The 13,020-nt window shown below is 37.3% G+C and overlaps 1 protein-coding gene across 1 annotated transcript; it reads left to right on the top strand.

Moving 5' to 3' along the window:
• Positions 1-11,858, top strand: LOC145764563 (uncharacterized). The gene is made up of 9 exons (XM_082576188.1): positions 1-122; positions 5,234-5,398; positions 5,529-5,640; positions 6,813-6,935; positions 7,222-7,429; positions 8,390-8,599; positions 10,356-10,470; positions 10,663-10,818; positions 11,600-11,858. The coding sequence occupies exons 1-9, from the start codon at positions 83-85 to the stop codon at positions 11,716-11,718; spliced, it is 1,248 nt and encodes a 415-aa protein (XP_082432314.1). The 5' UTR covers positions 1-82; the 3' UTR covers positions 11,719-11,858.
• Positions 11,859-13,020: the final 1,162 nt, after the last annotated feature.

The raw sequence follows: 13,020 nt of genomic DNA on the forward strand, positions 1-13,020 counted from the left end.
AGCCTATATCCAATATTTCAATTGACCTAATTAGCCTACATTTTTGATTGTACATGCCATTTTTACTGAACAAAATCAAGCAATGCGTTTAAAGCGGTTTCTTCTGCGCTACTATCCACCAGGTAAATATATTTTCTAACAATTGCTGTCTAAGCCAGTGGTTTTCAACTTGAGAGTCGCGACTCTTGCAGGGGTCGCCAGCTGTTTTTTGGGAGTCGTGGGATGCCTGAAATTCAGTATATATATCTTACAATTCTTTTTGGCAAAAAAGAATTGAAACTGTGTTTATTTGTATATAATTGAGTAGCCTATTACTTGACCTCCGGGTTTATTCTATTGTTTATGCTTTCAGACAGTGCAAAGGTTTTAACAGTAGGAGGGCTTACGATATTTTTCACCTAATTTTTGTGGGCTATGTTTTTTTATGCAGACAAAAGTTAATAGCGACCACGCTATGACAAAAAAAGTGAAGTTATTTGGGATTCTGTGTCAAGTATGGATTTGTCAGTAAAATTTCCAGTGTGTACTTATAAATCGATATTATACATATTTATAAACTGCATAAAAGATTTCTACAAATTTAACCGGTGAACATGCAGAGATAGTCTATAGCTTTTTTTTTCTCCTACAATTTAGCCAAGCCTGATAGGAAATGGACATAATCTGAGGAGATGTAATAAAAAAAGCAACAACATTACGAAAAGACATTTTTAATTTCTTAAATTTACATTAGAACAGTGAAACGAAATCATAGACTGGTGGTTTACATGAGTCAAATTTTGCATTAAATGCGCTTTTATTGAATAAATAATTGAAGCTGGTATACAAGTCTCCACCATGGTCAAAGATACCACGTTGTCATACATTGGAATTCATCTAAACTATAAGGTGAAACTACTTTACCTTTCTATATATATTGTTCATACATTTCACCTTATAGCCTGTGTGTTAGACTGTTGGTTGATTCCAATCTTTGACATATATTCAAATCATAGCATGTATGACCAGGGTGGAGACTTGCACACCAGCTCTAAATAAAATTATGGGGGTCGCGAGGCCACATTGATACTCTGATGAGGTCGTGGTCCAGAAAATGTTGAGAACCACTGATCCAGGCTGTGAGTAGGCAACGTACAACTAGTGTAAAGTTTTGTGTGGCCGTGACAACATTCAGAACTGTTCCATATATCTGGCTCATGGTTAAATTAAAAATTGATATTTTTTCCTATTCAGCCAGATGTCAATAACACTGGTCTACAAAATTTTTTGTGGTTTGGACTTTGAAAACTGATTCAATGTAATTTTGGGTGCTGAATTCCAATCTGAACTCAGGTTTTTTACTATCACATCCGATTTTTGAGGTATGATAACGAAAATACTATGTTTTTACCAAAAGTAGAAGATTTGACGTTGCGTTTACTACCAACATGTGCAGTGACATAGTGAAAGGTTAGTGTTAAACAAGCCAAAATAGCATAAATAAGGTTACTCGAAAAGCATTGCCATGAGCGTGCTTAAATTTTTGTTATTTCATGCAAAACATTGACAAGGGGGGGGTCAATTATATTTTTAGCTTCACTTTTAGCTTGATATTACTGCTTTGTTTATAATGTTGCTTCCAAAACAGATTAGTATCAAATTTGTAGTTTGTTGGTGTATTGCAGCGATTTTTGCACCCCATGGCCTGGATTTCTGGATGCAGCACAATGTGTATGTGTAATAAACGCAACGTCAAATCTTCCACTTTTGGCAAAAGTAACAATTTGCAGTTATCATATCTCACAAACCTGATGTGATAGGATAAATCTGAGGTCAGATTCGAACTCAGCACCCCAAAATTATAATACTCTAAATCTGTCTTCAAAGTTCATAGAGCAAAGATCGTGTAGGCCAGTGTAATTTATGCAATGTATATATATATATCGCTTTTATGTACTAACATGTTTTTTTAAAGATTATAATATGCATCAAAAGAGTTTTTAAATTAACCTCTGAAAGACATACAGATTAGGGTGGCTCTTAAAATTGAGTTTTTGAATTTTGCTTGGGACACCCTTTCAAATGGTGAGGTTGTCAGAAAAAATAGCTCTTGCAAATTTTTTTAAAATTTGAAGTTGATTTAGAGGTGGCCCTCCCCCCCTAAAGTTCTGTGCCCTCCCTCGAAATACCAAATCTGTGTATCTCGAAAACCACTTGAGCTAGAGATACAGTTTTTGTGTTAAAAGATGCAAAAAACATGGTTTTCTGTCTGCTTTCTGAACATTGAATGCATCTATCTTGAGTAGAAAAGCAGTTATTTAGAAAAAACGCATTTGACCAAATCTTGATTTTACAACCTTTTTTGTGACCACAAAACCGTATACGGAATTTCGTTTTTTTGTCTTAATTTTTGCACCTTAGAGGGAACACTGGTAGCGATATTCATTTCAAAATGTAATTCTGGTCAGTACTGGAAGAAGCGATATTATCGACAATCTTTTACATATTGCCTTGCGTATTGTGACAGGATGTCTACGACTTACACCATCGGACAATTTCCCTGTCCTTGCAGGCAACCAACCAGCTGAGTTTCGTCGCGAAGAAGCCATCCTGTCTCTTTCTCGCCGCACTACGAACCCCAACCACTTGCTCCACTCAAGTCTCTACGAGTCTGTGAGTGAGCAATCGAGCATCCTCGGCAACTGAAATCGAGACAACCATTTGTATGTGACGCACAACTCCTGATGAAAACCGCTGAAGACCAATCCATCAGCGCGGCTACCTGGGAGGACAACAAATGGAGCTCAGAGTGGAAGAAGAAATCCTCAAGACTCTAAAGTTGTATCTCCGACACCAGCCCCCATTCAACCGGAATGGATAATTTGCCAAGGAAGGCCTGGGTGCAGCTCAATCGCCTGCGTACTGGGCTAGCCTACTAGAGTCAGACTATTCTGCTCTAACATGCACAAATGGGGGATGGCTCCATCCGCAATCTGTGAGTGTGGCAAAGAGGAACAAACCACAGACCACACCATCTGTAACTGCACCAAATGGTGTGCGTGGTCTGCTTGAACTGGATGACGAATCAATGAACGAATCAAAGGATTGCTGCTCGACACCTGCTCAAGCATCTAAACCGCATTGCCACTGCCCAAGAGTGGTAAAAGACAGAGCCCTTGACCCCTGGAGTAACAAAGAAGGTTTAAACGAAGAAGAATCGACAATATTGTTCTTGTTGGAATTTGGAAACAGTTTCCTGTGTTCAGTAACAACTTGCAAAAGAAACTGAAGTTGGTACTCATCTTCAGTTAAGATTTTGTTAAAATCCTGGATTAGACTTAGAGCAACCCCTCTCTCTGCTCTGTCATTCACTACTGAAAGTCCCTTCGCCTTGTGTAAAGCTTGAATAAATGCACATTCTTCAGTCCAATGAGCAGGATCCTTTGAAAGTATATTTATTGCTTCATCTTCACCCAACAGCTGAAGAAACCATTTTGAATTAGAGTGCAATACTGTTCTAGACCCTTATTGCTAAGAAACGCATCTACTTTGATGCTTGGTCTCCTTGGTGGACGTTCTCCTGTTTCATCTAACATGGTTGCCATCATTAGCTTTTTACTTTCCACAGACAAACGAGAGTCAAACAAGGCTAGTCCAACCATTTCTTCGGACAGATACCATAAATGCAGACCAAGCTTTTTGCATAAATCGCCTTCGCCATCCAACAAGTGCGATGCATAGCACCTGAAGCTTGAAAGCGGATTCCACGCTCAGGAGTTTCTCCAAGGAATATGATAAAAAACGGGCATTTTAGCTATGCATGAATGCATAAAAGTTTAGGAATACTTATTTCGTTTATTGCTTTACCAGTTTTACAGGTTAGTTTATGAACTTTGTTTATTGAATAGTTTGGGCCACAATACTTGTTTAGCACTGTTTTGTGCTAGAACACCGAAAACAGATTTTTTCTAAATAACTGCTTTTCTACTCAAGATAGACGCAATCACTGTTCAGAAAGCAGATAGAAAATCATGCTTTCTGCATCTTTTGACACAAAAACCGTATCTCTAGCTCAAGCAGTTTTTGAGATATGCAGGTTTGGTATTTTGGAGGAGGGCGCAAAACTTTAGGGGGAGAGGGCCACCTCTAAATCAATTTGGAATTCAAAAATTTTTTACAGGAGTTATTTTTTCTGACAACCTCACCTTTTAAAAGGGTGTCCCACACAAAATTCAAATTTTTTTCATTTTTTGCCAAATAAGAGCCACCCTAATACAGATGCAATAGTTAATCCTATAAATATGCATTTTCACATAAAAAGACAAAATTGAAACTTTGCCATAGAGTTGTGTTTAAGTTTACAGTTGACCTGATTGTTGGAACAAACCTTAACAAACCTGCTCAAGATAAAACTTTAAACAAGCAGACACTTATTTGATAATTAATTGCACAATGCACATGTGGTGACTAAAATACAGAAAGGTTGATGTATATAGTATTGCAGTATTTGGAAATCATAAACTTTACAATACTTCTTTAAACCGCGTCTTAAGAAGCAGGCTTGTTTGTCTCATCTGTCACAATAGTATTGCTGTGAACAAAGAGTACAGCGTAAAGCAGCGCTACAAAACTAAGCATATAGAATCCAAGAAAGTGAGTTTTCGCCTTTAGACATTGCAAATAATTATGCAAAATAAAAAAGAAACATTCTTTTTTCACTTTTCGGTTGGGTTTTTTTTTTGCTGAGACTTTTCGGTCATTTGTCCGAAATGACTTGAAAAAATACGTTTTTTTTATTTATTTTGGTCGTTTTTGGTCATATATAGTCAATTGACTATATTTTTTTTTTTGACATTTTGCTAAAAAATTGGTCAATGACCGATAAGTGACCGAAAAAAAAAAAACAGCTTTTCGGTAGAATTATATGATTAATTGAATGGAGTATGCAAACAAGAAGCAAATCCTGATACTATTATCCGACTTATTCTTTTAAGAGAGATACGCTTAACCAATGGTTTTACTTAACATTAGATAGGATTTGGTTTGGGATTTCAGGTTTAGATTCAAATAAACGATTGATACGTTTAAGCAGGTATGTGCTTAACCGATTTCGTCTGTATCATTATTTCTTGTATTTTATATTATATCTTAATTACTGCTACTACTAATATTTATACTTATCTATTTGGATGTAAAAAATTATTGCTCTTAGTCAGCAAATGAAATTGTGTAACAAAAAAATTTTTTGATGCAGGCATTATATTGGAATATGAACAAAGTGGACAACTAAGAACCAAATCTATTGATCTTCTTGATCTAAAACCTGGCGATGATGTGACTCAAATTGCTCAAGATTTATCAACTAAAGAGCCACTCATCACTAAGACTAGAATACCACAAGTTCACAATCTTTTAACAAGTATGAATTTGTTTCTCCAGTAATAGTAAGAATTTGGCTAAATTTTTTGCAGTTTTTACAGGTGTTTATTATTCGTATTATAATTTTTTGAGGTCTTAATCATTGATTAAATTCATTAACTGTTTTCCAGAACTGCAGGAAAAGCTCAACAAAGTCGAAGACCACCAATTTTATTTATTTAAAGTTTTACGAGCTCACATTTTGCCTTTGACCAATGTTGCTTTCAATAAATCTGGATCAAGGTGAATTAATAGACTCCAAGCTTGACAATTTTATCATTAACAACAAGATGTTAAGATAAATCCAAGAAATTTGACATTGCCAGAAAAATCTTGCAAATCTAATGACGGCAGACTTGGGTATCCTGGCCTGGCTTCAAACCTGATTGAAAATTTTGCATTGTAGTTGGTAAAGATCTGCAAAAATATTTTCTTCACAATAGCTATGTGATAAAGCTTCATTAACATTCAAATTTCAAATCACACTTCAATTGTTGTGATGTAATAAATTTGATATTGTGATGCCACATTTCGCACCTTGCTCAATTACTTTCTCAATATTTCCAGTTTGTGAAGCCATCTCAGTGATACGCTACAAAACAATTTGTTTTCAATTTTTGATTTTAATGTCAAACAAATTCTACATAACTAGAAAACACCAATGTTCTGAGCAACATGCAACAACAAATCTAATTCTAATTGCACATATTAAAATAGAATAAACTTTAGAAACAACTGTGTTACCAAGGTTTTGACAAAACTTTTGTCTGTCAAATGTAACTAACATCATTAACTCATAATTTATTAAGGTCTAAATTGACCAAAATTGTCAAAGAAGGAAGTAATGAGACACAGTTCTTCAAAGCAATTAAACATCATCCAAATAAAGATGATGTGGCCTTTGCTGTATGCAAAAACTTTGATTTTTTTTAAATTTTGCTAAATTGCTTCATAATGATTATGATGTGATGTATTTTATGTGGCATTGCGCTCTGGCATCGCTTTAGCTTATGATACTCACTACTTGTGAAGGTGTTGCCACGTTTGAGAAGAGCAGATCTAAAAGGTTAAAAGAAAAAAGAATGCAAAGAAAAGAACGACAATTACACCCACAACCAACTCTCCCAAAGGATCTTAAATGTACCAAATGTAACCGAACGTTTAAAGCCAGGATTGGACTCATTAGCCATTTAAGAACTCACCGTTAGCTTTTATTTTATTGCGAAGGCCATCATCCTCGAAGACGAGGGATAGCCATCATCACTCACTAAGTCACTATGAGTGTTGCTGTCTACTACCTAGGAAAAGTCAAGAAGTTTTACTTTCATCACAAAATGGAATTCTCACCACTTAGGTTATTTCCGCTTTTACACTTTGACTTCAATTTTCAATGTCAATCAGTATTTGCTTTGCAGTTTCATCACTGGAAGTTATGATCGGACTTGCAAGGTATGGGATACTGCGAGTGGTGAAGAAATTCAAACACTTGAAGGACACAGGAATGTTGTTTATGCCATTGCTTTCAACAACCCATACGGGTAATGTGAAACATTCAGCGAAATGTTGGCTGTGTTGACGTTACACATTGTGAATATCATAAAACATTTGGTTTTGTTCATTGTGTAGAATTCTAAAGTCCATTTTCTGCTAAAAAATTTTTTGCTCTTTCAATAGTTGCAATGGTCATCAGATAAAAGAGAAAACACAAACATATTACTTATTAGTTGTTTTATTTCTATGCTGAGGTTTTGCACACACCGTGGTGAAGTGCATCCTCAGAATGAACAATGGCTTTTTCTTGAAAAACAATATTGATTTGCACAGAGACAAAGTGGCTACAGGAAGCTTCGATAAAACTTGCAAGCTTTGGAATGCGCAGACTGGCCAATGTTACTTCACTTACCGGGGTCACACCTCGGAGATCGTTTGCCTGTCATTCAACCCACAAAGCACTGTGATAGCAACCGGTTCTATGGATGCGACTGCTAAGCTTTGGGACGTTCAAGCTGGAACTGAGCTCGCTACTTTATCAGTAAGCACTTTAAAACATGATCGGTCAAGATGTTTATTTTTAATTGAAAACTGGTTAGTTAGTTAGTTATTAACCATTTACACGAATGTTAACATTTTTGTCTTGTTTAGCTCTTGCTTAGCGTAATGCTTACTTTTAAAAGATAAGGTTAGCCCTACTAAATATTTGCAAAGTAGGATTTTAGTATTTGTCACGCAATTTATTTCTTCATTCTATTGTATGTAAATTTACTCCACTGATAGATAAAATCTTAAAAATTAAAGTTAAAAATTTCATGGAAACAAAAGATCACTAACGATGAAGTACGCTCCAAATTCAATTCAAGCAAAATGCTCTTACAAATAGTCAAAAGAAGAAAATTGAAGTATTTCGGACACACAATAAGGCAAAACTCGTTACAAAGATCATTACTAGAAGGGAAGATAAACGGTAAAAGAAGTAAAGACAGACCAAGAATGATTTGGACAACAAACATCACAAAATGGACAAAATTAACTTATGAAAGTGCAGTACGCACAGCTCATGGTCGAGAACAATGGCGCATTGTATCCAACCCTCCATACGAGGAAGGAACAAAATGATGATGAGTGTCTATAGAACTTACGAATAATTAATCTTGTACTTTTTACTGAAATTTTAAGGATTCATTAAAACCATATATTTATTTTTCTACTTGTGGCTGCAACATTTAACCATTAAATGAGAATTAATAAAAAAGGTCACTATTTTTGTTTTTGCTTTACTTTATGACTCATGAGACATAAAGTCTGCAATTACTGCCAAAACACTTGTGCTTTACCAAAACATTATTGGCTTGTGCTTTACCAAAACATTATTCAATTGGCTGCAGTAATTTATTTTGTAAAATCAATAACTAGTTCGTAGTAAATAATATAAGTATTAGCATTATCAGTAAATTATCTTTTATCTATAGCGTTGACAGCTTTCTCCAAATTTCAGGGTCACTCGGGAGAGATTATATCTCTAGCCTTCAATAGCCGGGGGGACCAGGTCCTCACTGGCAGCTTCGACCACACGGTCTGTTTGTGGGACGTCAACACTGGGACACAGACCAATACATTGATCGGACATCGTGGCGAGATTGCCAACGCTCAGTTCAACTTCGACTGTTCCCTCATAGCCACTGCGTCAATGGACAAGTCTTGCAAGGTATGATGTCAACAATTGATGACAATTGTGTTATGAATTCTATCAATGGTTGCAACAATCTAAATCCGCAGGTGGTCGTGGTAAGGCAGCTAAGAAAAAAAATTCTAAAAATGTTATTTGAAAAATTAAATCGAATCTAGAATTAAGCAAGCTGTACAATAACTACTACTAGTAGGAAAAATGAACGGCAGACGAAATAGGGGCAGACCACCAAGAATTTGGACTAATGGTATTAAAGACTGGTCAGGAGTTAATTACCAAACTGCAGTAGAAAAATCTCACAACAGAGAAACTTGGCGCCTCATTGCCTCCAACCTTCGACGAGAGGAAGGAACTTAATGATGATGACAATGACTATTTTACGAATATCCAGCCATGAGTTTTCTAATTTAACTGAACAATTCATGCCACACAAAGTCATGATCACGTGGGTTATAGGCAAATTGTTTGTAAACAGTTGTTGGTGAAATGAAATCCGTAAAACAATTCTTCGTAAAGCATGTCTTCGTATACATCAAATCTCAATTGCATGCACGAAGAAATGCTTTGGGAAGAATCGTTTTACAAAGAATTAATTTTACGAAGAGTTGTTTACGAAGAATTGCTTACGAAGAATTGTTTTACGAAGAAAACGTCGGACACCGATCACGTGTGCCTCCAATTGAAAGCTTGTTCCTTGGTTGTAGAAGTTCAACGTCCTGACAGTGTCTTTGTTGTCCAAGACGAAACATGAGACTACTGTACCTGCTTTCTAAACCTAACATTTGCCATGACATGCTCAACTAAAGACGTTTATCTGTTCATCATCATCATAATCCATCGTCGGTTTGTTCCCTACTAGTGGGGGTGGCCGATTGTTTCCGCGCAGCAATTGTTTTAATCCCTTTTCTCCATTTCACCCTGTTCCTTGCATTTTCCTCCTTCAGTCCGACTTTTTTTAATTCATCCTTCACTTGTTGTTTCCACGTTCTTCTTGGACGACCGCGTTTCCTCTTCCCATCCACCTTTAGATCTAGTGCCTTTCTAAGAAAACTTCCTTCCTCCCTCCTTTTCACATGTCCATACCATCTTACTCCATTTGCCCTTGCCAGTTGGTCTATGGTCTCTCTCATCTCTAGCATATCCAACAATTCTTCAGTCCTTTTTTCCCTTCTCGTTTTCACCCCACACATTGCTCTCACCATTGACCTTTCCGTTCTTCTCAGGATTGCCAGTTCACTCTCTCTCAATACCCATGTCTCGCTACCATATAGCATTGCAGGCCGCACACAGCTCCGATATACTTTTCCTTTCATCCTTAGTGAAAATTTTCTGCCATACAACATTTCCCCACATTCCCTGAACTTTGCCCAGCCCAATCTTGCCCTTGTTGTCACCGCTGCTTCACATCCACCACTTCCATTTATCCGATCACCCAGATAACAGAAGTCTGTCACTGTTTCGATGCCATGGCAGAAACTCATCATCATGGCCTTCCACTTCATTCCTTCCTTTACTGCATTTCCCACAAACAAAACACTTCGCCAATCTTGTTGCGGCTCTCTTGACATTAGCACATCTTGCATGTACCCACTTTCCACATTCCTTGCATTGCATTGAATTTCTCATCACTCTCTTGCCACATATTCCACAGGGATCTACTTTGCTCTCAACAACTGTTCCTTCTGCTCCACTCACCATCACTTTTGTTTTTTCAAGATTTTCACTGTTGCTTTACAATAACCGGTTAATGTTCACAATTTTGTTTCATGCAAAGCTGTGGGATGTGCGGACAGGACAATGTGTGGGGACACTTCGTGGTCATGAAGACGAGGTGTTTGATGTTGGTTTCAACTGCACTGGTCAACGCATCGTGAGCGGATCCGCAGATTGTGAGTGTTGTTAGTTTTGCTTGGCAGTTTCCACATAGACCAGTTATAGTTGCATCACCCAGCTTCAGATTAGGTTTTTATTTTTAATCTGATCATATCCAATTTTAGGCACTGAATAATTTTTGCAATTTTTGTTTTCACTGCGTCATTAGTGACAAAACAATCCGCGTTATCACGTTATCCACCTTGCAGGTACCGTGCGAGTGTACGACGCCGCCATGCAGCGTTGCATGGCTGTGATGGAAGGTCACGAGGGAGAGGTGTCTAAAGTATGCTTCAGCCCTCAAGGATATCGCATCCTTTCTGGTGGTGCTGATAAGACAGCGAGGTTGTGGGACTCAAACACTGGTGAGAATGTCTTTTTTTTGGTTTCTGTTAATAAAGAACTTTTTTTCGATGCAATGCCAATTTATGTTTTGAAACGTGATTTGGAAGAGGTGCAAGTCAATTAAGAATGAAAGAAAAATTGAACTAATTTGCTGACATGTAAAAGTAGCAATTGTAGTATACACATTGTGTCAAATTTCGTCACTATTGATCTAAAAACCTTAACAGGGTGTTTCACCTTTATTGAGATCATCAGAACGATCTTAATCAAGTTTCATTTTTTGTTAACTTATTCTATTTGAATAAGAGTCTTATGAAAATCCCAATAAGGGTGAAACAGCCTGTTGAGGTTTTTATGTGAATAGTAACGATATTTGATGTAATTCTCTTTGCTTGGCATCGAGCACTTTTTTGTGGCATTAATAGCATTTACTATTTAGTAGCAGTAGTAGTAGTCCAGTTTTAATCCGGTGATGTCCTCGTTACCGAGGATGGCCGGATTCACCTCCAAGCGCCGCAATCACCTTTACACCCTGCCTCCACATCGATCTGTCTAACGCGTCCTCTCTTGTCAAGCCCACCTTGCTGCTTTCCTCTTCAACTTGCCTTTTCCACGTTTTCTTGGGTCTTCCTTGTTTTCTACGACCCTCCACTCGCAACTCCAGCGCTCTTCTCAAAACATCATCTTCATCCCTTTATTGGTTGATATGCAATGTATAAATAGTAAAAGTGATAATGAAGTTGTGCTACTTTGGTTTTGAAACTTCTATTGATTTAATGCTTGTTGCTGCTTTACGCGCAGGTGATTGTCTTCAAGTGCTTGAAGGTCACACTGACGAGATATTCAGCTGCGTTTTCAATTACGAAGGCGACACTATTTTAACGGGTAGCAAAGACAACACGTGTAGGGTTTGGAGGTAGAGCTGGTACAGTTCAATTCGAAGGCTTCTTTGTTTGGAATCATCATCCGAATTGTCTCGATTGTTCATCGAACTCCCAGAGAAACGACCTAGATTTTTGTTCAAGTATTTGCTCAACAATGTCCTCAGCAGCTAGACCAAATGCATTTGATATGTTGGTTATGCAATTGATGTAGGTTTAGTTATGCCAATTGCATTGTGTTATCTAACGACATGCTTCCAGAACTGCGAAAATACTCTAAGATGAAATACGCTTTTGTGATACTGTTCATCTAAATGAAAAATTCCAACCAAAACTTGTAAAAGTGTGTGTTATTTTCACTTTAAGCTCAAACCCGTTTTATACTACTTTTATGCAGAGCTATCTGGTGCGGTTGTATCTTATATTTTATAGTAGCGAGTTATACTGTTCCATGTTGATTGTTCATTGCTTCTAACGGGCAGACAACGTTTATTCTTGTGTTTCCAGAGTATTTAGTTTACGCCATTCCAGACTTCCTGGTTTCTGTTCTGGAATGCGCAGTGTTACATCTATGTTTTTGTCACGTACTGAAACTTCAAATATTTTAGATATCACTGTTTTTGCTGTTTGTTACGTTGCAGTTGTTTTCATAAATTCTCCAACATGTCTTGACCTTTAACTTCTGGCTTCAGTCTGCTACAAAATCGTTGCTTTACCGGTGCTTTGTAGATTTTATTCTATAGTATCAATATACTGTGTTTCCTTAGAATTATATTCTTGTAGTCAAATTAGCTGGAGTTAGACAATGAAAGATTTCAGCTTGCTACTTACTTTACCACCTGTCCTCCAGAATGCTTCAGTCTGGTATTATAAGAATGAGTCGTTTCATTTGCATCCTCCTACATGCAGCAGTGGGGTAGCGCAGCGGATGAGAAGTTGGCTCTCCAATAATAATGCAAACCTGGTTCGACTCCTGGCTTAAGCTGGTTATTGATAATTACCGCTCCCAGGATGTAATGAATTGTGTTGAGCGTAGTTGCTGAAGCAAAGAACTTACCAGTGCCGTGGACTTAAGGTGATGAGAATCAATCTCCTCATTCCGACACAATACGGTTGCTCTTTCAACACGTTTCATCAGGCGTTTAAATGGCAGTTTTGCAGTCGCTTGTGATATATTGATAAGAGCACCGTTTGATCAACCACACAAAAATTAATTTTCTACCAGGACCTTGGATCATTTTTGAGGTTTGGAATATTTTCAAGAGGTAGGCTATAAACTGAAAAAGCACCACATGTTGTTTGATAATGTCTTGTTTTTCAGGGGGCTGGGCCTCTCTTTTA

Source organism: Aplidium turbinatum, chromosome 2 (assembly GCF_918807975.1).
Source record: "Aplidium turbinatum chromosome 2, kaAplTurb1.1, whole genome shotgun sequence".
Lineage (NCBI taxonomy): Eukaryota > Metazoa > Chordata > Ascidiacea > Aplousobranchia > Polyclinidae > Aplidium > Aplidium turbinatum.

Bases quoted from the DNA above. Each gene is read 5' to 3' on its own strand.
- LOC145764563 (XM_082576188.1), top strand. From the start codon at position 83: ATGCGTTTAAAGCGGTTTCTTCTGCGCTACTATCCACCAG. The intron at 123-5,233 runs GTAAATATATTT...TTTTTGATGCAG, and splicing joins TCTGCGCTACTATCCACCAG to GCATTATATTGGAATATGAA. The intron at 8,600-10,355 runs GTATGATGTCAA...TTTCATGCAAAG, and splicing joins CAATGGACAAGTCTTGCAAG to CTGTGGGATGTGCGGACAGG.